Source organism: Artemia sp. Qi Xiang Cuo, chromosome 2, assembly GCF_049724085.1.
Source record: "Artemia sp. Qi Xiang Cuo chromosome 2, ASM4972408v1, whole genome shotgun sequence".
NCBI lineage: Eukaryota > Metazoa > Arthropoda > Branchiopoda > Anostraca > Artemiidae > Artemia > Artemia sp. Qi Xiang Cuo.
In genome coordinates this window covers 28,850,756-28,877,893 of record NC_142795.1, presented here as the reverse complement: position 1 = coordinate 28,877,893, position 27,138 = coordinate 28,850,756, and the positions used below count along the sequence as shown (strand labels likewise).

The 27,138-nt window shown below is 36.7% G+C and overlaps 1 protein-coding gene across 2 annotated transcripts in view; it reads left to right on the top strand.

Moving 5' to 3' along the window:
• The window catches only part of LOC148955099 (fatty acid hydroxylase domain-containing protein 2-like), a 65,470-nt gene that overhangs the window by 16,922 nt on the left and 21,410 nt on the right, over window positions 1-27,138 (top strand). Inside the window, exons 5-6 of one of the 2 annotated variants that reach the window (XM_089100327.1) lie at window positions 3,300-3,572; window positions 16,360-18,358. In XM_089100327.1, the coding sequence (XP_088956453.1) occupies window positions 3,300-3,572; window positions 16,360-16,495 (409 nt within the window). In that variant the 3' untranslated portion in view covers window positions 16,496-18,358. Of the gene's footprint in view, window positions 1-3,299; window positions 3,573-16,359; window positions 18,359-27,138 lie in introns of those variants that run through there. The other variant, XM_089100333.1, reaches the window with a different exon arrangement.

Sequence of the window (27,138 nt, the reverse complement as noted above, 5' to 3'; positions counted from 1 at the left end):
ATGAAAAATCAATTCAAACTTAAAACGAAAAAAAAAAAATGCGGCAAACGAGAGTGGCCTTCCAAAGGCCAAAGCGTCATTTAGACTTTACGTAAAATAAGCTTTTTTTCGAGCAATGTGCTTTAATCTGTCATATCATCACTAAAGAGAGAAAGAAAATCATATTAATAGCCAAAATTAGCGAAAACAACTAATGAAAGTAGAATGACTGTTCAATTTATAATGATGTTCATTCATGGAAGTATCAGCGTTTTTTGATTTATTGGCGTTCTAAAAGAGAAAACGTTTAAAATATATTTTGTCTTTAGTAAAGCGTCAACAAAGTAAAGCTCTTGTTTTCAGAAGGCTTAGGATACTCCTATTTGTGGTAAATTTTGTTCCTTCTAACTTTGACTTGAATATTAATTGCAATTTCTCTGTTCGTTTCGGGGTTTCACTGAGTCATTCGTTTTATATTTGAGTTATTGTTTGAAGTCATTTCTGTTCGTCTTTGGTTTAAAACTTACTTCTCTTTGAAAAACTTCTTTTCTAGAAAAAGCTAAATTAAGTTAATTTTGCATTAGATTTTAATTGACATTATTCTTTTTTATTCGCTAATAGAAGGAAAATTTGTACAGTTTATTAGGTTCTCTGCACAATAATTAGGGTTTTCCTTGCTATCTATATTTTTTGACAATCCTTTGCACCGAAGATTTAATAGTTGCGCAATTTTTACACAGATAATAATAGTTATGGCATAGAATTTCTGACTAATGTGTATGGTCAATATCATTCATATAAATGAATTGAAAATCTGGATAATTTTTGGCCTTTTATAGGGTTGAAGTCATCCTGACTACTATCAGCTTATAACCTTGAACATGGACGAATATTGATCTACCATTTCATTATATGAATCTTGTTGGGTTATATTTAGTTTTAACTGCTGGTTTGTCGAAATAAATGTATTTTAAGGTCATTTGTTAAGAAGAGGTCTGATTTAATGTTAAAAAAAAAAATGGGAAGTCAAGAATAAATGCTACCAAATATTTTTTCCAATTAAGGTTTCTTTGGTTCTGAGGCTTTAATTTATATGTCTCCATGGCCTGAAATTTTGAGCCGATTATTTTGCACTAAGAGTCAACACAACCATTTTTTTTTTCGAACACCTATTGTCCTTGATAAGTTTTTCTTGGTACCCCAACTCAGAATTTAAAATTTACATGATCTGCCTCTCCAAGATTCCCTCAAAGGGTCGGCTGGGTCCCTTAAGCTGTTTGTCATATCCTTGGCCGTATCTGAGATTCTGCAGATAAGCCCCTTTTGACAGTCTGGATGCTTATAATGTCTTTTTATTTAGTTTAACGCCCCCTACTACGATCCCTGAAAGTTTTAACTTAGCACCCTTAGCCAATCCTGTAGTTTTGTAGCTAAGCCACTCTGACAACCAAGGTTCGCATAGTGTCTTCGAATTTTGTTCAACATCCCCATCTCCATTCCCTGAAAGTTTCAACTCAACGCCCTTAGCCGTTTCTGACGTAATATAGATACATATAGGCACACAGTGTCTTTCTATTTAGTTAAATTGCCCCCTCAACAATCCCTGAGAGTTTTAACTGAAAACCCTTAGTCGTTCCTGAGGTATTGATGATAAGTCCTTTAACAACCTGGATGCGCTTAATCTCAACTTGATTTAGTTCAACATCTCTGATGGTTTCCTTCAACTCGATACTGTTAGCTGTTTCTAAGACATTGCAGATACGCAATTCTGATCTCTTGATGCATATCATGTTTTTTGATTTAGTCTAAAATCCCCTGAAAGCTTCAATTTAAAAGTCTTTACCATCCTCAGATACTGCAGATACGTCTCTTTAACAGCCTGAGTGTACATAGTGTCTCCTGGTTTATTTCAGCATCCCACTCATCATTCTTCGAAAGTTTCGACAAAATAACTTTACCCATTCCTTAGATATTGCATATGCACCCTTTAGGCAACTTGGATGCATATACTGTCTTCTGATTTTGTCCAACATCCTCAACGTTCTTTGTTTCAACTTGACACCCTCATTCTTTTCTGAGATATTGAAGATATGCCTCTTTAGTGATCTGGATACCCAGAGTGTCCTTTCATTTAGTTCAGCGTTACCTGAAAATTTCAAACTTGATGCCATTAGCTGTTCTCGAGATAATGCAGAGATACTATTTTGATGATCTGAATGCATATTGTGTCTTTAGATTTAGTTCAAGATCCTTTTCATCTTACCTTAAGAGTTTCAACTCAATTCCGATTTTGGTATTCTTCTTCCTTTTTTTTCTCTCTTCTTCATTTCTATTTTTTTGTGGTTTTGGTCCTCAATAAGTTCGCTTCCATGATAATTGTTATTATTGGTTTTACGTTTTACTTTTATTTGAATAAATTGAATTTAATTGAATAGTGTCTATTAATGAAGTTCAAAATCCCTCTCAACATTCTCTAAAAATTATAAAGTAATAACCTTAGTTGCTCCTAAGACATTGCTGGTATACTTTTTGACAACACAGATTTACATAGTCTTTTGACATGCTTCAACATCCCCCTCAATATTCCCTGAAGGTTTCATCTTGATACCCCTGGCAATGTCGGAGACCCATGATTAAAGATGCCTTCCTTCCCCGATAAAATACCCTGTATGGTACTATAATGTCCCTCACCCCTTTCATGATAATAAATACTAGACGTAAACAACGGGCAGCTTGTACTTTACAACAGTCGCTCCAAGGGTATTCAGCCGCTGAGGCATAATTTTTGTACTTTTTGACTGTTTTTAACAAATTAAATGTAGGCAGTGCTATTGCGCTACCTATGATAAAGAGAAAGATAAGATTATTTTCATTCGCAAGCAATTTAAAATCAACTTTAAAACTAGAACGAGCCAAAATACATTAAGTGTAGGATATCTTCCATCCCGTTAGCTCCCACTCTTGATTGGGAGCTTTGGGGCCGGGAGACTTGTATAGTGACGCTTTCCACGGACGTCGGATTTATTGAAAGGAAGTTGCGTCTGAGTGAATGACTGTGTAATGGGAGGTCGTGCGGACAAGGTTTGTGAGCGGAGAACTGTATGGATTGAGAATTGTGTGGGAACATGGTGAGGGGCTGTGTGGTTAGCACATCTTTTAGATCTTGTTTTTTCATGTTTGCAAAAACTCTTTCTAATCTCCTATTTGGGAATCTTCCTGCAATTCTTAGCTGAAACGAATATAATTCTAATGAATAAAATATTGAATATTTGGATAAGCCGTATTCCCAAATCTTCTAATATAATAACTTCTATTTTCAGGCTGCTTCATCACAGGCTTATTTACAAGTATATTCATAAGCAGCATCATGAATGGACGGCACCGATAGCTATTGCAACCATGTACTGCCACCCTATTGAACACATTATTTCAAATCTAATACCTCCTGTGATTGGCATTGTGATTGTTTACCCTCAAGCAGCCACAATATGGGTTTGGCTCGCAACGCTTACGATTCATACGGTCAACGACCATTGTGGTTTCCACCTACCGTTTATTTCGACATCGGAGGCGCATGACTACCATCACATGAAGTAAGAATCACTAGTGATTTACTCATGATTTAATCAATTGATTTACTAGTATATATTACGAAACTCAGGATTTCTCTTCACAAAAACGGTTTAAAGTGTGACTCATCATATACCTTTTCCAATACTTTAATTTGTGGCGAAAGCCGCCTCTACTGTTAGAAAACCCGGTAATCAACAAGCTATTTGAAATTTGAATGTGTAAGAAGTAGTGAGAAATGTTCTTTACTCATATTTTTGCTGTATTTCTCTAAGAATATGCACTCAGCTGACGCAAGGAATGATAATCCTGCAGAGATAATCTTCAGAATATCCACTTTAACTTATAAGAAACGTTACAATTGAATGAAAAGGAGTTTGCTTACTTTATACATCGACATTCATTTTTATCATATCATGATTATAATGATCCTCATGTCCCTCCCCTAACTGTTGGGTTATAATTTGGACCCTATGGTCTTTGGTGCAAATTTACTGCGACATTAATTTTTACCTCAATATCAACTAAAAAGCTTCTAACCTACATGAGTAAATTAGACATTGACAATGGTCATAAGCAAACACTTTCAGAAAGAAGAAGAAAAGTATATTACTCGTATATTACCTTCTGAGTAATCAGGAGTGTCAAATGAGGGGAAGGGCAAGGGAATTTACCCTCTAAATGATTCCCCCCTCTTCCTAAATACTTCTGGGTACTTGCCAAATACTTTTTTCGGGTATTTTCATTGAAAATCCCCTGTTTTGATTTTTCAATCAGAAGAAAAAGCTTTCACTGTATAGCACAAAATAGTTTTTCTTGAACCAGATTGGACTACATTCATAATAGAATGTACTTGAACATTGTCCATACTTAAATCATTTTATTTTTACTATTATCTTCTCTGCCATTAGTTGGTAGGACCTGACCAAACTGACCTCTGAATGGTTGAATCCCAAAAATATGTAAAAGTTATAATATAAAAACTTCTGAATCCCAAAAAAATGATAAACGTATAGATTGAATCCACTGATTTATATAGACTGGCTATAAAAACGAAATGAACAAAGATACTTTCATCATTAAAAAGTCCTAGCTTCCAGAAGAAGTTAATAATTTAATTCCAGAAGAATGTGGCTATTTTATTTTAACGTAGTAATTCGTGGTAAGAAACTGCAAATAAGGAGTGGCTCGGTCTAATAGTAACCGAAACTCTAAAACATATTAAATAAATAAATAAAAATATAAAAAAACAATTGAAAAAAAAGGATTAACTTTTTTTCTTTCGCCAGGAAGTCAAGAAATCTTAATGAAAATCATACTATCAAATTCAGCTGGGAAGCATGGCTCATAATGTCCATGGCTGAAAATCCTAAACCTGAGGTTAAAAATCCTCCGTCTCACATACTTCCTCTTCCAGCTCCCTTAATAAGTTTCATAAATCGTTTACTGACGTCATAACATCGTCATAAAAGTCTACTGACGAAAAGAAATAGACAGGTTGCAATTCAAAGCTTTTGATCATATCAACTTCCATTTCATCGATTTATATTTGAAAAGAGCATAATTAAAGCCCATCAAGTTGTGATAGAGCTTCAAGTTCCATGTTGTTGTCATAATTTTATAACACGCAATAAACGTGTGATTGGGAGCACAAAGGAGGTTAGAACAAGCACTGTTAAGCAGAATGCGATGGTTTAGTGTCTAGGACCCCACTTTGTGTTCATGGTGTCTCAGGTTTGAGTTCCCTTTAGACAACTTTCATGAAATGGATATTCAATTTCATGCGCACCAGTAGCGGCGAATTTTTTTTTAGGGAAACCAAGTAAACATCCATGCAAAAAGTGATTTTTCTTGTTGTTCAAGGTAGGGGACTGTCGGTATCCTGAGTACAGTTTTCGACCATGGTAATTTCAGCGGTGGAATTTCAATTTTTAATGACCAGTTCCTCGAAAATAATAAAGTTCGTAAAGCAAAAATAATGAGAGTATACTTTCTAATGAAAATTAACATTCTTTACAGCATTGCAACAGAAAAAATAAAAAACAATAAGACAAGCTTCCAAAAATTACATTAACCGCCCATCTTCAGCTCTTTTAATGTCCTTCAAATTGTACAATCTGCATAAATTTCATATAGGACAATAATTCATAGATAATTAGTTGATTTTACTATAACTCTTCGAAGATGCCAAAGATATCATACCCCTTGGCCTATGTATGTGAAAAATATGCAGATTTTTTTGGCAAAATTTAAGAAGATGCGAAGTAAAACTTATTTTAAATGCCCTATTTTAACAGAAACTCATGTTGACTTCTATAGTTTTTTCGAGAAGTTGGACAAAAGTTCTTCTGTAAGTTTATTGTGCATATTTTTAAAGACTAAAAGCGAACGAAAATTAATTAAATGACAAGTTTTCTGATGAAAGTGAAGAACGAAGTTGAAAAATAAAGCAAAAAAACGATAGTGATTTCCAGTTCAAGCATCATATGTTTGAAAATTACTTCAGAGTAACTAGCTTGTGGTATTTTTTTTTATTACAGGCTTCACGTCTCCATCACAAATGATGATTTGCCGCTAGTCCTGGTAGTTACCTCATTTTCTAACAATGAGGAACTTGTTATACCTTCTGTTGAACGCGTCAAGGGAAGGATTTTTCGGGATTACCGCTGCCGGCAATCTATTCCATGTGGCAACCGATCGCTGGGCGAAACTCGTTTTCAGATATTCTTGGCGGGGATTACCCTGCTCCAGGTAGTCCTGACAAGCTGTACTTCGGTGAGTTAATCGCAAGGGCTTTGGTTTATCAGGAACGAGCTTCGATAGCTCCTCTGATGGAGGGTTGTACAAGTACTTATAGAAAACCAACATAGACGCCACATCGAAACGTTCCTGGATCAGCTGTAGGATTTTAGCTTTCGTTTTGCCAGAGGTTGCTGCACGCACTGCTCTATTTTGAATATGTTGGATGGAGTGATGTGGATTTTTGGTGCACCAGCGAAGAGAGGACATTCCCTGACGGGTCTGATGCACGAATTGAAAAGTGGCAGGATAGAATCATCAGGGAGAAGACTTTTGCATCTTAGGACAACTCCTAATTTCTTGTTGCAAGATGATCTAATTTTACTCAGATGCTCAGTCCATGAGAGATCCGAAGAGAAATTAACTCCAAGTAGACGCAGTGTATCAACTCGCGTTATTACCTCTCCTTTGAAGACGAAATCAGGATGAGCCCTCATATTACGTGCCTTAGGAGCTCTTTCGTTTTCGATGCGTTAAAACTTACAAGCCAAGTATCTGCCCACGCCTCAATTTTCACCAGGTCAGCCTGAAGCTCCTTGTGGGGTTCACTGGGATTTTCGTCCTTTGCGATAGATGTTTCTGTTGTGTCATCCGCAAAGTGGTAAGGTTTTTTCACAAGGTTGTCCCCTAGGTCGTTTATGAACACCAAGATAAGAGTTGGCCCAAGAATACTTCCTTGTGGTACTCCTGATAAAATTGGGTGTTCTTTTGATATGAAGCCATCGAGGACAACTTGCAACGATCGTTGACGAAGTACCAACTTCTCTCTAACTGTCGAATTCAGAAAAGCTAGCTGTTTACTGAAAGCTACTTGCTGGAGATTGTAGAGAGTTAAAATCAGAGGCAACGCTATCAGAGGCCTAGCCCCCCCATCAATACCCTTTTTTCTTTGGACCCATCCGATAAGAACTTTGAAATAGCCTTTTAAAAAAAATAGTTCAAAGACCATATAAAGAAAACTCCGTGGTCGACACAGCCCCCCAGGGCCCGAGGGCAGTCGTTTTAATTTATGCCCTGGGGGAATTTATGGTTGTTATGGAACGCATGCTCTTAAAAACTTCAGAGAAGGCTCATTTGATTGGAAATTGAAAGTTGCAGTTCAGTTTTTGAGAGTAAAAAAAGATTGGAGGGAAACTAGCTCCCCCCCACACCCTTTTTTCCCCACATGCATCTGATAAAAAATTTGAGATAGCCATTTTGTTAAAAATTGTTTAAAACTCAGGTAACAAAAACTCAGGTGTCGACACAGTCCGAGGGCAGGCGGTGTAAGTTATGTGCTGTTGCATATATGGCTCTTATGAAAGGGATGCGTGTATAAACTTCAGAGAGGGTTTATTTGATTGGAAATTAAAAGTTCAAGTTCACTTTTTAAGAATCTAAAGAGATCCGAGGGCAACTAGCCTCCCCCCCCCCCCCCAATGGATTCTTTTCCCAAACCCATCTGAGGAAAATTTTGAGATAAATATTTTGTTAAAAATAGTTCAAAGGTCGGATAAGAAAAACTCCGATGTCAATATAACCCCCCAGGGCCCAGAGAAGGCGTTCCAAGTTTTACCCTGAAGACATTTATTGTTCTTATGAAAGGGATGCTCGTATAAACTTCATAGAGGGCTCATTTGATTGGAAATTGAAATTTCTAGTTCACTTTTTAAGAGTCAAAAGATTGCAGGGCAACTAGCCCCCCTACGCCCGTTTTTCCCCACGCCCATCCGCTACAAATTATAAGATAGCCAGTTTTTAAAAATTGTTCAGAAATTAGATAACAAAACACCCAGGGCCCTGGGGGGTTGTGTTGACACAACCCCCTAGGGCCCAGGGGGTAGGCATTGTAAACGTTTTCCTTTGGGCGTATATGGTTCTTATGAAAGGGATGCTCGTATAAACATCAGAGAGGGTTCATTTGATTGGAAATTGAAAGTTCTAGTTCACTTTTTAAGAGTCAAAAGATATCCGAGGGCAACTAAACCCCCCTCACACACCCTTTTTTCGCCAAACCCATCCGATAACAATTTTGAGATAAAAATTCCGTTAAAAATAGTTCAAAGGTCAGATAAGAAAACTCCTGTGCCGACGCAACCCCCAGGGCCCGGGGGTAGGCGTCGTAAGTAATGCTCTGGGGGCACATATGGTTCTTATGGAAGGGATGCTCGTATAAACTCCAGAGAGGGCTCATTTGATTGGAAATTGAAGTTCTTGTTCACTTTTTAAGAGTCAAAAGAGATCAGAGGGCAGCTAGCCCCCCCCTCCCTTCACAACCTATTTTCCTCAAACCCATCCGATAAGACTTTTGACAGAGCCATTTTTTCAAAATGGTCAAAGATCATATAACGAAAGCTCCAGGGTCGACACAATCCTTCACGGCCCGGGAGAGGCGTTGTAAGTTATGCTTGGCGTGCATATATAGCTGTCATGAAAAGGATGCTCGTATAAACTTCAGAGAGGGCTCATTTGATTGGAAATTGAAAGTTCTAGTTCAATTTTTAAGAGTCAAAAGAGATCAGAGGGCAACTATTCCCCCACGCCTCTTTTCCCCAAAATGCATCCGATAAGAATTTTGATATAGCCATTTTGTTAAAAGTGGCTCAAAGGTAAGATAACAAAAATTCCGGTGTAGACACAACCCCCCAGGGTCTGGAGGCAGGCGCTGCAAGTTATTCTGTGGTGGCATATATGGTTCTTATGGAAGGAATGTTCGTATAAACTTCAGAGAGGGCCCATTTGAATGGAAATTAAAAGCTCTAGTTCAATTTTTAAAAGTCAAAAGAGATCTGAGGGCAACTATCCCCACCCCATACCCTTTTTTCTGCAAACCCGTCCGATAAAAATTTTGAGATAGCCATTTTTTTAAATAGTTCAAAGGTAGGATAAAAAATTTGGTGTCGACACAACCCCCCAGGGCCCGAGGGCAGGCGTTGTAAGTTATGTCCTGGGGCTGTATATGGTTTTTATGACAGGGACACTCGTATAAACTTAAGAGAGGGCTCATTTGATTCAAAATTAAAATTTCTAGTTCACTTTCTCAGAGTCAAAAGAGATCGGAGGGCAACTCTCCCCCTCCGCGCCTTTTCCTTCCCAGAACCCATCCGATAAAAATTTTTAGGCACCCATTTTATTAAAAATAGTTTCATACATCAGATATTAAAGTTCCGGGGTCGACACAACCTCCAAGGGCTCGGGGACAGGCGTTGTAAGTTATGCCCTGCGTTCATATGTGGTTCTTACAGAAGTGATGCTCGTGTAAACTTCAAAGATGGCTCGTTTGATTGAAAATGGAAATTTCTAGTTCGCTTTTAAAGAGTCCAAAGAGATCGAAAGGTAATTAGCCCCCCTCCCCCCACGTCCTTTTGCTTCAAAACCATCCGATAAAAATTTGGAGATAGCCATTTTGTTAAAAATTGTTGAAACATCAGATAATAAAAACTCCAAGGTGGACACAAACTCATTTTTTTACTTTGATATTGTTACTTTGATACTAGTTTTGATACTTTAATGGACATTTGAATTTGAAAAAAAGTTTGATTTTGAAATAAGGTATTTTTAAAAAGTTGAAACTTTTTGCAAAAAAAAAAAAACAAAAATTAATTAAAAAAAAACTTTCCGAAAAAGAAGTTTTTCAAAGAAAAGTAAAAGCCATTTTTAATTTAAGATCAGCAGATAAAAGTACCTTTTAAATTCAAACTCAAAACGACCAGAAATTACTATCATAGGCAGAGCAATAGCGCTGCCTAAGTAAAGAACGATGTGGGCACAATGTATTATTTATTTTTCTTCTTTCTCCATACCCAGGCACTTCGTATCGAAGGAGTTGTCGAAAAGGGCTAATTCGATTGGAAATAGGAGTGGCAAGGGCCCTTTTTAATAGTCGAAAGTGGTTGGAGGGCAACTAGCCCCCCCCCCACGCCCATCATTCCCCAAAACATATCCAATCAATATTCGGAGATAGCCAGTTTGTTCAGCGTAGTTGATTTCCAGATAGAAAATATGTTTTTGAGGAGGACACTCCCCCCCAACCCTCGGGGCAAGGGTTTTAAGTTATGCCCTGAGGGCATCTAAGAACGATGTTAGCACAATGTACTATTTATTATTTTTTTTTCTTTAGAGCTGGGTACTTCGTATAAGACCCCTTCCATGCCCACCATTTCCCGAAACACATCCAATCAAAATTTTAAGACAACCATTTTGTTCAGAGTAGTTGATTTCCAGATAGAAATTATGTTTTTGAGGAGGACACTCCCCCACAGCCTTCAGGGCAAGGGATTTAAGTTATGCCTTGGGGCCATATAAGGTTTTTATAGAAGGATATGTCGTAGAAACTGCAAAAAAGGCTCAATCGATTAGAAATTCAAAGGGCAAGTGTCCTTTATAATAGTCGAAAGTTATTTGAGGGAAACTAGCACCCCCCAAACGCCCATCATTCCCCCAAACACATCCAATAAAAATTTTGAGATAGCCATTTAGTTCAGCGTAGTTGATTTCCTGATAAAAAAAATATGTTTTTGAGGAGGACACTCCCCCACAACCCTCGGAGCAAGGGTTTTAAGTTATGCCCCGAGGGCATATAAGAACGATGTTAGCCCAATGTATGATTTATTTTTTTTTTTTGCTTTAGAGCACGGTACTTCGTATCGAAGAAATTGTCGTAGAAACTTCGAAAAGGGCTCATTCAATTGGAAATTGGAGTGGCTTGTGCCCATTTTAATAGTCGAAAGTGATTGGAAGGCAACTAACACCCCATCCAGCCCACCATTTCCCGAAACACATCCAATAAAAATTTTGGGATAGCCCTTTTGTTCAGCGTATTTGATTTCCAGATCAAAATTATGTTTTTGAGGAGGACACTCCCCCGCAGCCTTCAGGGCAAGGTTGTGAGTTATGCCCTGGAGGCATATAAGGTTTTTACAGAAGGTGTTGTCGTAGAAACCTAAAAAATGGTTCATTCGATTGGAAATTTAAAGGGCTAGTGCCGCTTTTAATATTCGAAAATGTATGGAGGGCAACTAGCCCCCCCACGCCCATCATTCCCACAAACACATCCAATCAAAATTTTGAGATATCCATTTTGTTCAACGTAGTTTTAAGTTCTTTAAATTAGGTCTTTGAGGATGACAACTCCCTCACAGCCATCAGGGTATGGGTTGTAAGTTATGCCCTGGGGGCATATAAGGTTTTTATAAAACGAGTTGTCGTAGAAACTTCAAAAAGGGCTTATTCGATTAGAAATTGAAATGCCTAGTGCCTTTTTTTAATAGCGAAAGTAATTGGAAGGCAACTAACACCCCTTCCACGCCCACCATTTCCCCAAACACATCCAATCAACATTTTGAGATAGCCATTTTGTTCCACGCAGTTTAAAGTTCAGGAAATTATACCTTTGAGCAGGATACTCCCCCCCACAGTCTTCAGGGCTATAACTTATGCCCTGGGGGCATAGAATTTTTTATTGAGATCTTTGTCGTAGAAACTTGAAAAAGAGCTCATTCGATTGGAAATTCAAAGGTTTAGTTCCCTTTTTCATATTCGAAAGTGATTTGATGGCAACTAGCCCCCCTCTCTCGCCCACCTTTTCCCCAAAAATATCCAATCAAAATTTTTAGATAGCCATTTTGTTCAGCGTTGTTGATTTCCAAATAGAAATTATGTTTTTGAGGAGGACACTGTCCCACAGCCCTCAGGGCAAGGGTTGTAAGTTATGCCCTGGGGGCATATAAGGTTTTATAGAACGCGTTGTCGTAGAAACTTCAAAAAGGGCTCATTTGATTAGAAATTGAAATGGATAGTGCCCTTTTTAATAGTCGAAACTGATTGAAGGGCAAATAACCCCCCTCTCATGCCCACCATTGCCCCAACTACATCCAACCAAAATTTTGAGATACCCATTTTGTTCAACGTAGTCGAAAGTTCTGGAAATTAGGTCTTTTAGGATGATATCAGAGCCAGTGCAAGGGTTGTAAGTTATGCCCAGGGGGCATATAAGGTTTATATAGAAAGCTGATGTAGAAATTTCAAAAAGGGCTCATTTGATTGGAAATTGAAATTGCCCTTTTTAATAGTCAAAAGTGAGTGGAGAGTAATTACCCGCCTCTCACGCACATCATTTCCCCAAACACATTCAATCACAGTTTAGAGATAGCCATTTTGTTCAACGTAGTTGAAAGTTCTGTAATTTATGTACTTAATGATGAAGAACTCCTTACAGCCCCCATGCCAAAGGTTTTAAGTTTTGCCCTGGGGGCATATAAGGTTTTTATAGATAGAGTTGTCGTAAAAACTTCAAAAGCGGCTCATTCAATAGGAAGTACAGAGGGCTAGTGCCCTTTTTAATAGTTGAAAGTGATTGGAGGGTAACTAACCCCCCCCCCCTCTCATGCCCACCATTCACCCAAACATATCCAATCAAAACTTTCAGATAGCCATTTTGTTCAACGTAGTTGAAAGTTCTGGAAATTAGGTCTTTTAGGATGATAACCCCCTCAGAGCCCTCAGTGCAAGGGTTGTAAGCTATGCCATGGGGGCATATAAGGTTTATATAGAAATTTGTTGTATATGATTTATAGAATAGATTTTAGTCTTCCTCAAATCCAATTTTTAAATGTTTAAAAACTAAATGTTGACTTAAGATTAAATCAAAATGCACTGTGATAATGCTAATTCCCAATAAGGCATCTCAGCAGTATCCCAAGAGCGACTGAGGGTATTATGTTCAAACTATTGGGGCTACTTCTGCTCTTAAAATTTAACCAAATCAAAATAGCGTAATTGTATCCAAGCTATCAAAGAAAGTAAACAGATTTTTTTGTGAATGGTATCAAGCTTTCTATTTCAGGTCAACTAGAGGAGGTATGAAACTAAATTAAACACTACTATTTGTGTGTAGATTTTTAAAAGGGTTTATGTTGTTAAAAATTGCTGAAAATTTTTCTCTAGCATACGAATAGCAGGCCAGACCATAAATTCTTAAAAAAAAATGAAAAGATTTAAAGTATTATTTTCTTTTTCTCTGAAAAGACTATGTCAATATAAAACAAACAGAAATTAATTAATACAAACTTTTTTCACAAAATAAGTTTTTCAAAGAAAAGTAAAGAACTCCATTAAACAAAAAATGAGCAGAAATAAAATCGAATAATCTACAAAGCGTGGAACTACCAAAAATCAACATCGATAAATAAATGAAACCCAAAATGAACAGAAATTACAATAAATAACCAAGTCAAACTCAAAACGAGCAGAAATTAACATAAGTTGGGCTCAAAATCCCTATGCCTTCCCAAGACCAGAACATAATTTGCACTTTACTGAAAAAAATACAAATGAATGTGCATTTTCAGTTTAATTTACATATACTGATATTTAGTAATCAAAATGTCAATATTATTTGATTTATTAAAGTTATAAAAGCAAAGACATTTAGATTTTTTTTTCAGTAAAGTGCAAATTATGTTCTGGCCTTGAGAAGGCATAGGGGTTTTGAGCCCAACTTATGTTAATTTCTGCTCGTTTTGAGTTTGACTTGGTTATTTATTGTAATTTTACTGATTATTTGATTTTATTTTTGCTCATTTTTTGTTTAATGGAGTTCTTTACTTTTCTTTAAAGAACAATGCTTAAATTGAATATGCTTATCAAGCTTAAAACGAAAAAACTTATTTTGCTATTGAAGTATAAATGAAACCCAAAACGAACAGAAATTAAATAAAGAATTAATGCAAACAAACATACAATAGATACTAATTTTAAAGGAATTGATAAATCTTAAAACGAGTGAAACTTAAATTGAATATGCAAATCAAGCTTAAAACGAGCAAAAATCACAACAAACAAGAGTTTGGATATCGCCACCTCCTCTCACTATAAAAGTTTAAAACCTACTGCGTCATGGCGCTTTACTGAAAACTATATGTGTCCTGAACAGTCTTGGAAAGTATAAACAAAATCAAATTGAATATTTGATATATATATTGAAATTAACTGTTTAAAGATTCATCAGTTCACAATTTTATTTCACAGTAATTTCATTTTAATTTCCAATGCTGTACAAACTGGAAAAAAATCCAGTAGGCAGGTTTTACGCAGTAGTACGTAGTAGGCTTTGGGTTTTTACAGTTAAGGAAGGGGACAATTTTAGGGGGTCTTTAACAGTTTTAGAAAGAACTAATAAATTAAACTGAATATTCGATGTATAATGATATTAATTGCTGAAAGCTCATCAGTTCAAATTTTACTGTAATTTTAATGTTTATTTTCAATATTAAGTACAAAAGAAAATATTTGTAATAAAATTCGTTTTCAGTGAAGCGCCAATGACGCAGTAGGTTTTAGACTTCTACAGTAAGAGAAGGAGGCGATACCCAAACTCTTGTTTGTAGTGATATTTCTTCGTTTAAAGCTTGATTTGCATATTCAACTTAAGTTTCACTCGTTTTATGATGTACTTATTCATTTAAATTAGTATCTACTGAATGTTTGTTTGCATTGATTCTTTATTTAATTTCTGTTCATTTTGGGTTTTATTTATACTTCAATAGCAAAATATTTTTTTTTCGTTTTAAGCTTGATTTGCATATTAAATTGAAGCGTTACTCGCTTTAAGATTTATTTATTCATTTATATTATTACTTGTTGTATGTTTTTTTGCTATGGTTGTTTATTTAATTTCTGCTCGTTTTAGGTTTCATTTATTTATTAATAGTAATTTCAGGTCGTTTTGAGTTTAAATTTTAACAGGCATTTGTATCAGCTGATCTTAAGTTAAAAATGACCTTTACTTTTCTTTGAAAAATTTCTTTTTCGGAAAGTTTTTTTTTAATTAATTGTATAGTAAAATCTATTGATTTCGTCGTCTGTAAAAGACTTTAAATTAGTCTTTTATTTTCTGTACGCTACCTAAGGATTTTCTTGTTCCTAATCCTGTTTTATCGTGTTTTAGTTAAACGCAAGGTTTTCAGAATTTTACTTATATTGAACAATATTAAAACCCAGTTTATTTGAAAGAGTTTATCAGATATTTGTTGCAAAACCACTAAGCGGTAACTATTTTTCGTTTTGAGTTGCAACTTTGCTCTTTACTTCCAAAAGAAAACTTTTTTCTTTAAGCTAATAATAACCATTAACTATAAGCGGCTTCCAGAGCATTTAGATGGTACCCGTAATTCTGGAATCCAGCTGAACCTAATTGAAAATTGTCGATACACCTTGGTAATTTATAATTAATTTGAAACGGTGAATTTTAAAATCCTATGGTATATCCTTTAATCAGAGGATTCTGCCCAGAAAATAATTTATTTGTGAATTTGTTTTTATAGAACAACACTGCTAAGAAATGAAAAAAAAAACATTATAAAAACTTTTATGTCTCCAAGTGAGCTAAAAGGTACAAATTAATTTGTTTTTCTAGCTACCAGGTGGAGTGGAATTTTCCAAAATTCAAAGTTGGAGACGATCAGACCATAGAGAATCATCTTTGATTGTCTAAAATATATATTATGACTGTCCCATTATCTTTTTCTATAGTTTAGAAATTTCAGGAAGCTCATTTTTTTTCAGGTCACTGGAAAAGTAAAGCACTTTTCTAAAAGTCATTTTTAGAGTATTTTATTCGACTCTTTTTAGTCAGGAGATTGTTTTAAGTCGAAAAAGTGAACCTTTTCGTGTTTAATCCTTACGATTCGTAGTTTGTAAAGAGAAAAATGCAACAAAATTGCATTCCAAAAAAATCTCTACCGCTTCATCCAACAGCCAATAGCCAAAGCACTACTTGTGTGTGATGAGTGCATACCTGGTAAACGATTACTAAGTAGTATTGTTTTCTATTTTACTAAGTATTTTTTTGGAGTATTCCTTGTAATTTTTTAAGATTTAATGTATGGTCCTCTAAACAGACCAAGTTAAATAAAAGCGTTTAAAATAAATTATTTTTGGCATTGAGTGTAGCAACCAATATATTTTAGAAAACATGAAGAATCTTTCAGATACCCCCGCTTTTTCCCCATACTTAAAAATCCCCTATTTCAGGTTCACGCAGTGCTATGGTCTTATTGGAATCTTAGACTACATACATGGAACAGACACAAAGTTTCGCAAGTCGCCAGAATATGCTCGCCGGTTCAAGTTGTCAGACTTATTTACAAAGGAAATACCAGCGAACTAAACGCTAATATAATTTGTGCCTCATATGAGGCTGTTTTGGACTGGATCCGACTGAAATGGAAGATGCCCATAAATTTTTTAATTTGTGTTCATGATTGGGATGAAAATTTGTGCCTCAGCGTATACCCCAGAATCTTCCATGAACTTCTAAGGACCTTAATGACGTGCACTAATTAGTACAAACATGCGTAAACGTGATTGGACAAAGAAAAGTGTGAAAACTTTACAATTACGAAAGTTTCTTTTTTCAAATATGTTACAAGAAGACTTATTGGATTGACACGTGACTAGAAAGAATTATGCGAAAAGAACAAATTACAAAACATGAAGAACGTTGCCTGTCCAAGGCAAACTTGAATGATCCTATACAGTTTATAGCTCTATGACGTAAGATCAGAGTAGCCATGTCCAAGGAGATGCCCCGAGCCCCCCAAACCGTTACGATTCTTCATTGGTTACTTGAAATAAACTCCCCTGAAAAATTAATTACCACATGCGCGCCTGGCTTTGTGAATCTGAGTTCGTATTCCAGGATTCAGTCTCCTTTAATATGTATTGCAAGAATAATACTAAAATCAAAAACTTCTGGCCTTTAGGGACTTAATTGTGTGAGTTACAAAATATGCATGAATTAATATCTATGTTCAGGTGATCCACTGGTTCTGCTTGACATTTGATCCAACCAGGAATTTAGTGGATTTTGTAGGCTTTTACATTCTTACCCCAAACCCCAGTTCCACACCAGCAAAAAAAGGAGTCTGGAGTGGGCTATTCTGGTTTTGTCATTTTAATTTTAATAGTGTGTTTGTTTCTAACAGATAATGAATTATCTGTCATTGTTTCCCTTCCAAGATAACACGAAATCGTAAGCACTACAGTGCTTACGATGTAGTGCTTACAGCACTACAAACTGCAGATACAATGACAGAAACAATGTTTCTGCAATGTTTCAGAAGCAATGTTTCTGCAGTTTTTATGTCAAAAGGACACATTCCCAAGTGTTGGGACACAATGACATAAAAGAGCAAAAAAGTGACAAATTTCAGAAATTTGTGACATAAAAGGGCAAAAATGAAACAAATTTTGTAAACAATGATATAAAACGAAACAATTCCCAACTGGATATATATTTTGATGAAAAAGTCACTTTTTTTAGCATCCAGGTTTAGCCAAAGATGTCATAAGCAAAGGATTTTCTCCAAAGCTATTTACATGTTAATGCGAGTTTCGTGCTTTCACACCAGTGGCGGATCCAGGTGTGAGGGGGGCACCCCCCTAGCGTAGACTGAAGTAGTGTAATTTACTTAATTAACTCAAGTAACTGGTCGCTTTGAAAGAGGTTTACAAAGTGTCTTTTGGTCAATTATAAAACTGATATAAATAAAAATCACCTCCAGTTTTGAGATTTCAAGACGGACGCATTATAGCTAAAATGGTATGTTTTTGGATGCTCAGGGGACACATTCATCGACTAAACAGTTGACAACCCTGTCGGTAGTAAAAAATACTTCGGGTCTCCACTAAATTCTAATTTTTATGCTTTATCATGTGCAGAAACACAGAAAAACTGCAGAAACAATGACAGATAATGAATTATCTGTCATTGTTTCCCTTCCAAGATAACACAAAATCGTAAGCAGTTTGTAGTGCTTTAAGTGCAGAACGAATTGCTCCGTTGTATGCACTATGACCGTTTTATGGGCTTCATTTGTTATTATCTGCGAAGGTTATAAGGCTAAGGTTAAGGATAAGATTATTAGGCTTAAGGTTGTAAAAATAAAAAAAATAGTGATCATTATCAATAACTGAGTTCTGGAACACACCATGAATTCATTTATCAATTATAACTTAAAAAAAACAAAAACACAACAAGCCATCAGAGCACAAAGCCATCTACGGACAGCGCAGCAGCACAAAGCTGTGTTAGTTTCTTGGCTATATACCCTGAGAAACGTCCCTGAGAACGTCCCTGATATATTATCCTGAGAAACGTCCCTCCTTGAGGAGTTAGGACTCCCTGAAATTTCAGACGGGGCCTTATCCACTGCGCTGTCACAAGGCACTTACACCCTTTCACCTGTTTAATAAAAATTAAAAAAGATTTGTATTTACTAATTCCGCCAGAAGACCACAAACCATTTTTCATGCATCATTACTTTTTTGGTATATTGCTGAGACAAGAAGACATTAAATATCTGGCAAAAATAAAAATTCGTCTGGAATTACTGGTGATTGCCATGAAGTTAAATTGCAACTTAACAAGTAGATGCACGGAAGGGAGGATTACGATAAGGCACACTGTAAACGTCAACCCAGATATAAATCATGTATTTGCATGCCAATGCGAACGAGCAATAATTTGGCCAATACACAAGCACTAACGCGGGCATTTTTTCGTGGAGAGGGGGGGCTCAGACAACTCGCAAGTTTTAGGCGGAGAAATGTGTAGAAATCATAAGGATATTGAGATCTTAGTGGGTGAAGGGGTTGCCGGTAGGGGGGGGATCATTTTGGACAATTTGGAAATTTTATGAGAGGAAATATTTGAAAATCATAAAAACATTGAGGTATGAATAGGAAAAAGGCCTGAAGGTCTCCTCCCCATACCCTCTGCCTGACAACAGATATATGTATATTCTAATATTACAAATATAATTAGGCTAAAATCGAAATTATATCCCTTAGAAGCATCTTTTAAACTATTACCAGTTCATTGTGATAAGTACTAGGATTAAATGGTTTGGACTAATTTTTGGCTTTCACTGCAAAAACATAGCCATTTACTTAAATACCTCCAAAAACTTAGGCGATTGTCAATTATTTCACTAACAAGTATTTCTTTTCCTGCTGTTTTAAAATGTACAATTGTAGCTTGTTCCGAGCTAGTGTCTTTTTAGTGCTTGCAAACTATTTTTTAAACATTGAACATACAATTTTATATTATTAAACATTTTTCTTGTATGATTTTGTTTGTTTTTTTTTGTTGTTGTTTTTGTGAGGCTCCTTTGTTTACCTATCGCATTTTTGGCACAAAATCTTATTTGCTCTTTATTAAAAATGTTTTCAAAGACACTGGGAAAGGTTTATTTAAGAAATAATTATTGTTATTGGATAGTGATGGATACAAAAGAAAATAACATATCTTTACTGAAATTATTGCACTTAATAATTAATCCAGTCATAATAATTGCAGGTTTCTTTATATTGTTAAGGAGTTTGGCTTCGTTGTAAGTATTTAATAGGATTTTCTTTTATCTCAATTAACAACCAAACAATACGTTTTCACAGGTGGAAGTAAAGGGCAAGAATAAAACTTAAAATGAACAGAAATTGTTCCATAAATGAGGGATGCTTTGCCCTCTTCAACTCCCCCGCTATTTGTGCTAAATTCGGAATTTTTGCCACAATTCTGTAAGAGCGACTGCTCAAGCACAAACACTATGGAATTCGAATCATAAGTACTAACAAAACTATAATACTTTAGTGTAAAGAGCTGAGGGTTGAGGAGGGGGTAGCTCATCTCATATGTGGAATATTTCCTGTTTATTTTTCAGTTTTAGGGTTGTCTTTTACTTTCAATTGAGGAAACTTGTTTTTTTTTTCATTTAATTTTTGTTTCGTTTTTTACAGTATTAATCAAAAAAACTTTTTGCACAAAATAATTTTTGTGATGACAGCCCCCTGGGGGGGGGGGTTGTCATCCTTAAAGACCTATTTTTCAGAACTTTCAACTACGTTGAACAGAATGGCTATCTCAAAATTTTGATTGGAGTAGTAACCCCATAAAAGGTTTAAAGACATGCCTTCCCCAGTTTCAAAGACCTGCCCTCCCTTTTTCCATAGGATTTCAACGGCACAGATAGGGAAATTAACAGAAGGAAATTAACATATGATTCTTGGTTATGTTTGATGTATTTTGGTTGTTGGTTATGAGTGTTGGTTATGTGATTTGTTGGTTATTTTGGTTATTTTTGATGGTTATGTTTGTTGGTTACGTTGGTTATGTTATGTTGATGTTGTTTGATGGTTATGTTATGTTGATTTTTGTTGGTTGTTGTCTGACGGCTATGTTATGTTGATGTTTGTTGGTTGTTGGTTATGTTCGATGGCTATGTTATGATGATGCTTTTTGATGTTTGCTGGTTGTTGGTTATGTTTGCTGGTTATGTTGTTTGATGGTTATGTTGTCTCTTCTTGATGATGTTTGATGTTTGTCGTTTGATGATTATGTTATGTTTGATGTTTTTTGGTTATGTTGTTTATGTTATGTTGGCTATGTTTGATGTTTTTGTGATTTGTTGGTTATGTTGGTTGTGTTGTTTGATGTTTCTTGGTTATGTAATTTGTTGGTTGTTGGTTGTGTGATTTGATGGCTATGTTGTTTATTCTGTTTACGGGACATATTTGAAGTAAATGGTGTTACTAGGCAAAATTCCCACGTTGTTTCTGGGCAAAATCATGTCTAGTTACGTTCCATGGTGGTAGAAGTCCACTGCGCTGATCTAGACAAAAACATGCATCTCAAGATGCTTTTCCTCCTATGCATGTCCAAACATAGCTCCTTAGATGATTGAACTCTCCCACGAAGCTTTTCTAGGCAAAAACATACCTCCTATACATGTCCAAACATAGCTCTCTAGATGGAAGAAGTCCTCCAAGATGCGTTTCTAGGCAAAAACATACCTCTCCAGATGTTTTCCCCCATTTACATGTCCAAACATGCCTCTCACCTAGCAACACTCCCCACAATGTTTTTCTAGGCAAAACATGCCTCCTATACATGTCCAAACATAGTCCCCCACGATGCCTTTCTAGGCAAAAAAACACCTCCCCAGGTGTTTTCCCCAATTTACATGTCCAAACATGCCTCTCAGATAGTAAAACTCCCCACGATGTTTTTCTTGGCAAAAACATACCTCTCCAGGTGTTTTTCCTCCTATACATGTCCAAACATTGCTCCCCAGGTGGTAGAACTCCCCCGTGATGCCTTTCTATTAAAAGCCATAGAGAACTTTTGGTACAGCGCCCCAAGCAATTCGTCCATGAAACCATTCACAGTATTTTGTATCAGGAACCATATTCTAAAAATAGCCCATTGCATGACAGCTAAGATCCTCCATTTTTGGCACTCGTTAGAATGATGCGTTACTCTACCAATTTGATACACTCCAGGGGAGATTTCCTCTCAATATATTAATAACGATAAAACGAAAACGTATCGTTTCTTTACGTGGGATAAAAGATTTAACACTATCACGACAATACGCCCCCCTCCCCTCATAGCATGCGATACTTGGGGAATAAGGTTGATATTAGGTGCAATTTTTAGGCATTATTTTGGCTTATAAAGGGATAAAATATAAAGAATAACATACGTAATTTAAGGAAAGATGAGGGGAGGGAACTCCAGGGGAGGAAAGGCGTCTGTTGGGGGAGGAAGCCCGTTTTTACTCGCCAACTCATCATTGTTATATTAACAATTTTTTCGTTACAAAAGCAGTAATTTTCAAGTGTATATTTATTGTTAGCATGCCTCCTTCCAGTAGGGCGCCGGCCCTGCTCACTGCCTTGTCCAGTCTCCCGAGCGGTTTGTCTCAGCCCAGGGAACACTTTTTTCAGCAAATATATTAGGGAGGGGATCATAATATAGTCAAAAATAACCATGTATTATAGAAAATCAGGGCTCCTAGCATACAACTTCTGAGGGTAGAGGAGGGAGGGAGTGATATTAGACGCAGATTTAAGACATATTAAGAGCTTTTAAGGAAATATCCCTTTTTTTATTAAGATAAATTTATGAATATTTAACAATATCCTAACAATAGGTTTAACCCTCCTAGTAGCATTCATTTTCAGAGGGAGCCTTGATAATAGACTTAATTTTTAGGCATTATTGTGGCTTATAAAAAAATTAAATATATAAACAATAGCATGCGTAATTTAAGAGAAGATGAGGGGAGAGGACTCCAGGGGAGGTGAGGGCGTCTGCGAGGGAAGGTGGCCCGTTTTTCACTCGCCAGCTCACCACTGTTAGATTTCTAATTTAACATTTTTTCAAATGTTAGCACATTTTTTCACAAAATATTTTTTCACATTTTTTCAGCAAAAATATCAAAATGCGCATAGGAGGGAACATTCTTATTCCCACCTATCCCGCGCACTACGGGGGAGTTTGGTCAGTGTCTACTCATTTCGGGGGCAAAATCCAGGCTTCAGCTACGTCATAAAGGAGGTTAAAAAATCGTCTTGCTCGAGATAACTTAAAAAGTAGTAATAATAGGTAAGCTATCATAGAATTTCTAGGATATGACGACCTCTCACATCACATCATCCCTGTGTCTAGTGCTCAGCTAGCACGATTCACATCCCTGGCAGCCCACCCAAGATTCCAGGCGTTCTATTATTTCTTCAGTATTGCCAAGATTCCCACCCATTTTTGGCATATTGTTTTTCTGGAAGATTCGTAGGATTTCTGTGGCCAGGTCTAATATGAAAGACGCTAGTGTATCTCGCAAGCTAGACTAAAAGGACCCCATGTGGCTATAGCAAGGCACACACACATGGGTGCTGTATAATAACGGCGGTACACATCTTAAGCAAAGATACCCAATTAGAGAGGATGGAAAATCACCTTGTGACGCTAGTGTATCTCGCAAGCTAGACAAAAGGACTATCTCACAAGCTAGACTAAAAGGACCCCATGGGGCTCCAGCACGACACACACACAAACAAGGGTGCTGCATAATAACGGTGGTACACATCTTAAGTAAAGATACCTAATGGGAGAGGATGGAAAATCACCTTGTGAGAAGAGTAGATGTCCAAACCGTTAAAAAGTATACTTATGGCGCAGAGCGGAAAGGGGCTGCAACACTTTTTTCACACTGATACCACCCCTCATACCCCCCCCATCATCCATGTGGTACAAACCCTCACCTCCTAGGACATTTTCAATCCTTTTCGTTCCGAAAATAAGTTTCTGGAATCACATTAAACAATCCGTTTTTGAAAACAGAGAAGTCATCCCCCCTTTCTTTACTACTGTTTGATACTCTAAGCGTTTACCTCAAAATTTCAGACTATTACTGCCCCCAACAACACCCCTCTGTCATCGCCATACACCCCCCCCCCACACACACACACACAAAATCTTTCAAACAGTTCTTGTCAAAAGTTTTACTTCAAGCCATTCATTCGGGTTTTCACAAACAATTCACGCCACAGTACCACACTATAACTACCCTCTAGCACCCCTCTGTCATCGGTCCATCCTCCCTCCAAAACACTTTTCAGACATTTCTTGTCAAAATGTTTTACTTCGTGTCATTCATTCGGGTTTTCACAAGCAATTCACGCCACAGTACCACACTATAACTACTCTCTAGCATCCCTCTGGCATCGACACATCTCCCCCAAAAACACTTTTAAGACCTTTCTTGTTAAAAGTTTTACTTCAAGTCATTCATTCGGGTTTTTGCAAGCAATTTATGCCACAGAGTATTTAAAACACTTCTTGGGCTTTTCTTGTTTTGGTAATGATTTTACAGGTTGACCGCGATTTCTATACTTTGCCCTTGATTTCTACGGTGGTCTTGATTTCAAGGGTTACCCTTGATTTCTATAGTTTGCTTTTGCTTTTGATGAAATTCAGGGTTTGAATGTTTTGCTAATGTTTGCGTAGAAATTGACCATGATTTCTTCACTTTGATCACAATTTCGATGGTATGGTCTTGATTTCTATTACTTGGTCTGGAGCTCTAGGGTTGACAGTTTCTCGACAATATGCAATAATCACGTTTTGCTATTACTATGACACCAATCATCATCAGTGTAAACGTTTTCTAACATTTGAACACACACACACACACACACACACACACACACACACACACACACACACACACACACACACACACACACACACACACACACACACACACACACACACACACACACACACACACACACACACACACACACACACACACACACACACACACACACACACACACACACACACACACACACACACACACACACACACACACACACACACACACACACACACACACACACACACACACACACACACACACACACACACACACACACACACACACACACACACACACACACACACACACACACACACACACACACACACACACACACACACACACACACACACACACACACACACACACACACACACACACACACACACACACACACACACACACACACACACACACACACACACACACACACACACACACACACACACACACACACACACACACACACACACACACACACACACACACACACACACACACACACACACACACACACACACACACACACACACACACACACACACACACACACACACACACACACACACACACACACACACACACACACACACACACACACACACACACACACACACACACACACACACACACACACACACACACACACACACACACACACACACACACACACACACACACACACACACACACACACACACACACACACACACACACACACACACACACACACACACACACACACACACACACACACACACACACACACACAAAAAAAAAGACACAAGAACACAACACCACACCATTGGAACTTTTTTCCTTGAACTGTAAGACCTAAAATAGTTTTTTAGTTTTATGTCACGATTTACCTTCTTACTGTTACATTCTCTTGATGTTTCAAAGTTCATTTGGAATTTTTCCGTTGAAATGTAAGACCTGGAATATTTTTGTAGGGGATTACTTTCTTCAGTGGTACATTCTGTCGGTGTTTCAGAATGTAACTTCAGAAAGATCACTTAACGTAGCGTTGTGTCTTGTCACCGTTACATTCTGTAGGTGTTTCGAAGTTCAGTTTGAAATTTTTTTTTTTGAAACTTAAGACTTGGAATATTTTTTGTAGTGTGCTGGTTTGCCTTGTCACTGTTACAAGCAAAAGGTTAAGAGAGACATGCAAAAAGTTATGTTCATTTAATATCACTTAGCGTCGACGTTAAGTAATCTTAAATTAACCTAGCTTTTTGCATGTCTCTCTTAACCTTTTGAATGTGTAACAGTGACAAGCTAAACCACTACAAAAAATATTCCAAGTCTTACATTTCGAGACCAAACCTCCAAATGAATCTTGAAACATCAAGAGAGTGTAACAGTGACATGGTAAATCACCACAAAAAAGTTTACAAGTCTTAGCTTTCAACAAAAAAAAAATCCCGAAATAAACTTTGAAACATCAACAGAACGTGGCAGTGACATTGTGAACCTCGAGACAACAGTTGAAAAATATTTCAAGTCTTATATTTCGAGATAAAAATTTCAGAATGAACTTTGAAACATCAAGAGAGTGTAAACATGACAAAGTAAATCATGAGATACATTACAAAATATTCCAAGTCTTATATTTCAACAAAAAAAGTTCCAAACTGAACTTTGAAACATCTACATAATGTAACGGTGACAAGACACAGCGCTACGAATATATTCTAAGCGTTACATTTCTATGAAAAATCCTGAATTGAACTCTGAAACACTCACAGAATCTAACAGTGACAAGGTAAACCACGACACAACACTAAAAAAATATTCCAAGTCTTACATTTCAATGAAAAAATTCCAAAATTAACTTTGGAACATCATGAGAGTGTAACTATTACATGGTAAATCATGACATAACATTACAAAAATATTTCAAGTCTTGCATTTCAAGGAAAAAAATTGCAACTGAATTTTGAAACATCAACTGAATGTAAGACTGACAAGGTAAACCAGTAAAAAAGTATTTCAAGTCTTACATTGCGATGAAAAAACCCGGAAGTGAGTTTTGAAACATGAGCAGAATGTAGCACTGACATGGTGAACCACAAGACAACAGTACAAAAATATTCCAAGTCTTAAATTTCGATACAAAAATGCCATAATGAAATTTGAAACATCAAGAGAATGTCATAGTGACAAGGTAGCCCACGACACGACAGTATAAAAGTTTTCCGAGTCTTACATTTCAACAAAAAATTCCAAACTGAACTTCGAAATATCCACACAATGTAACGCTGACAAGAGACATCGCTACGAAAATATTCAAAGTGTTACATTTCCTAAAATGAACTTTGAAACAATGACAGAATGTAGCTTGGACAAGGTAAGCCACGACACAACAGTATAAAAATATTCCAAGTCCTACATTTCAACGAAAAATTCCAAATGAACTTTGAAACATCAAGAGAGCGTAACCGTGAGAAGGTAAATCGTGATATAACACTGCAAAACTATTCTAGGTCTTACAGTTCAAGGAAAGAAAATCCAATGGTGTGTTTTTGTGTGTGTTTGTGTTTGTTTATCTTTGTTTGTGTGTGTGTGTTTTTTTGTGAGTGTGTGTTTGTGTGTGTGTGTGTGTGTAATTTTGTGTTCGTGTTTGTGTGTTTGTGCGTGTGTGTGTATCTACGTTTGTTTGTGTGTGTTTTGTTGTGTGTGTGTTTTGTGTTCGTGTGAGTTTTTGTTTGTCTTTGTACGTGTTTTTGTGTGTTTGTGTGTGTGTGTTCTTGTGCGAGTGTGTGTGTTTTTTGTTCGTGCGTCTGTGCGTGTTTTTGTGTGTGTG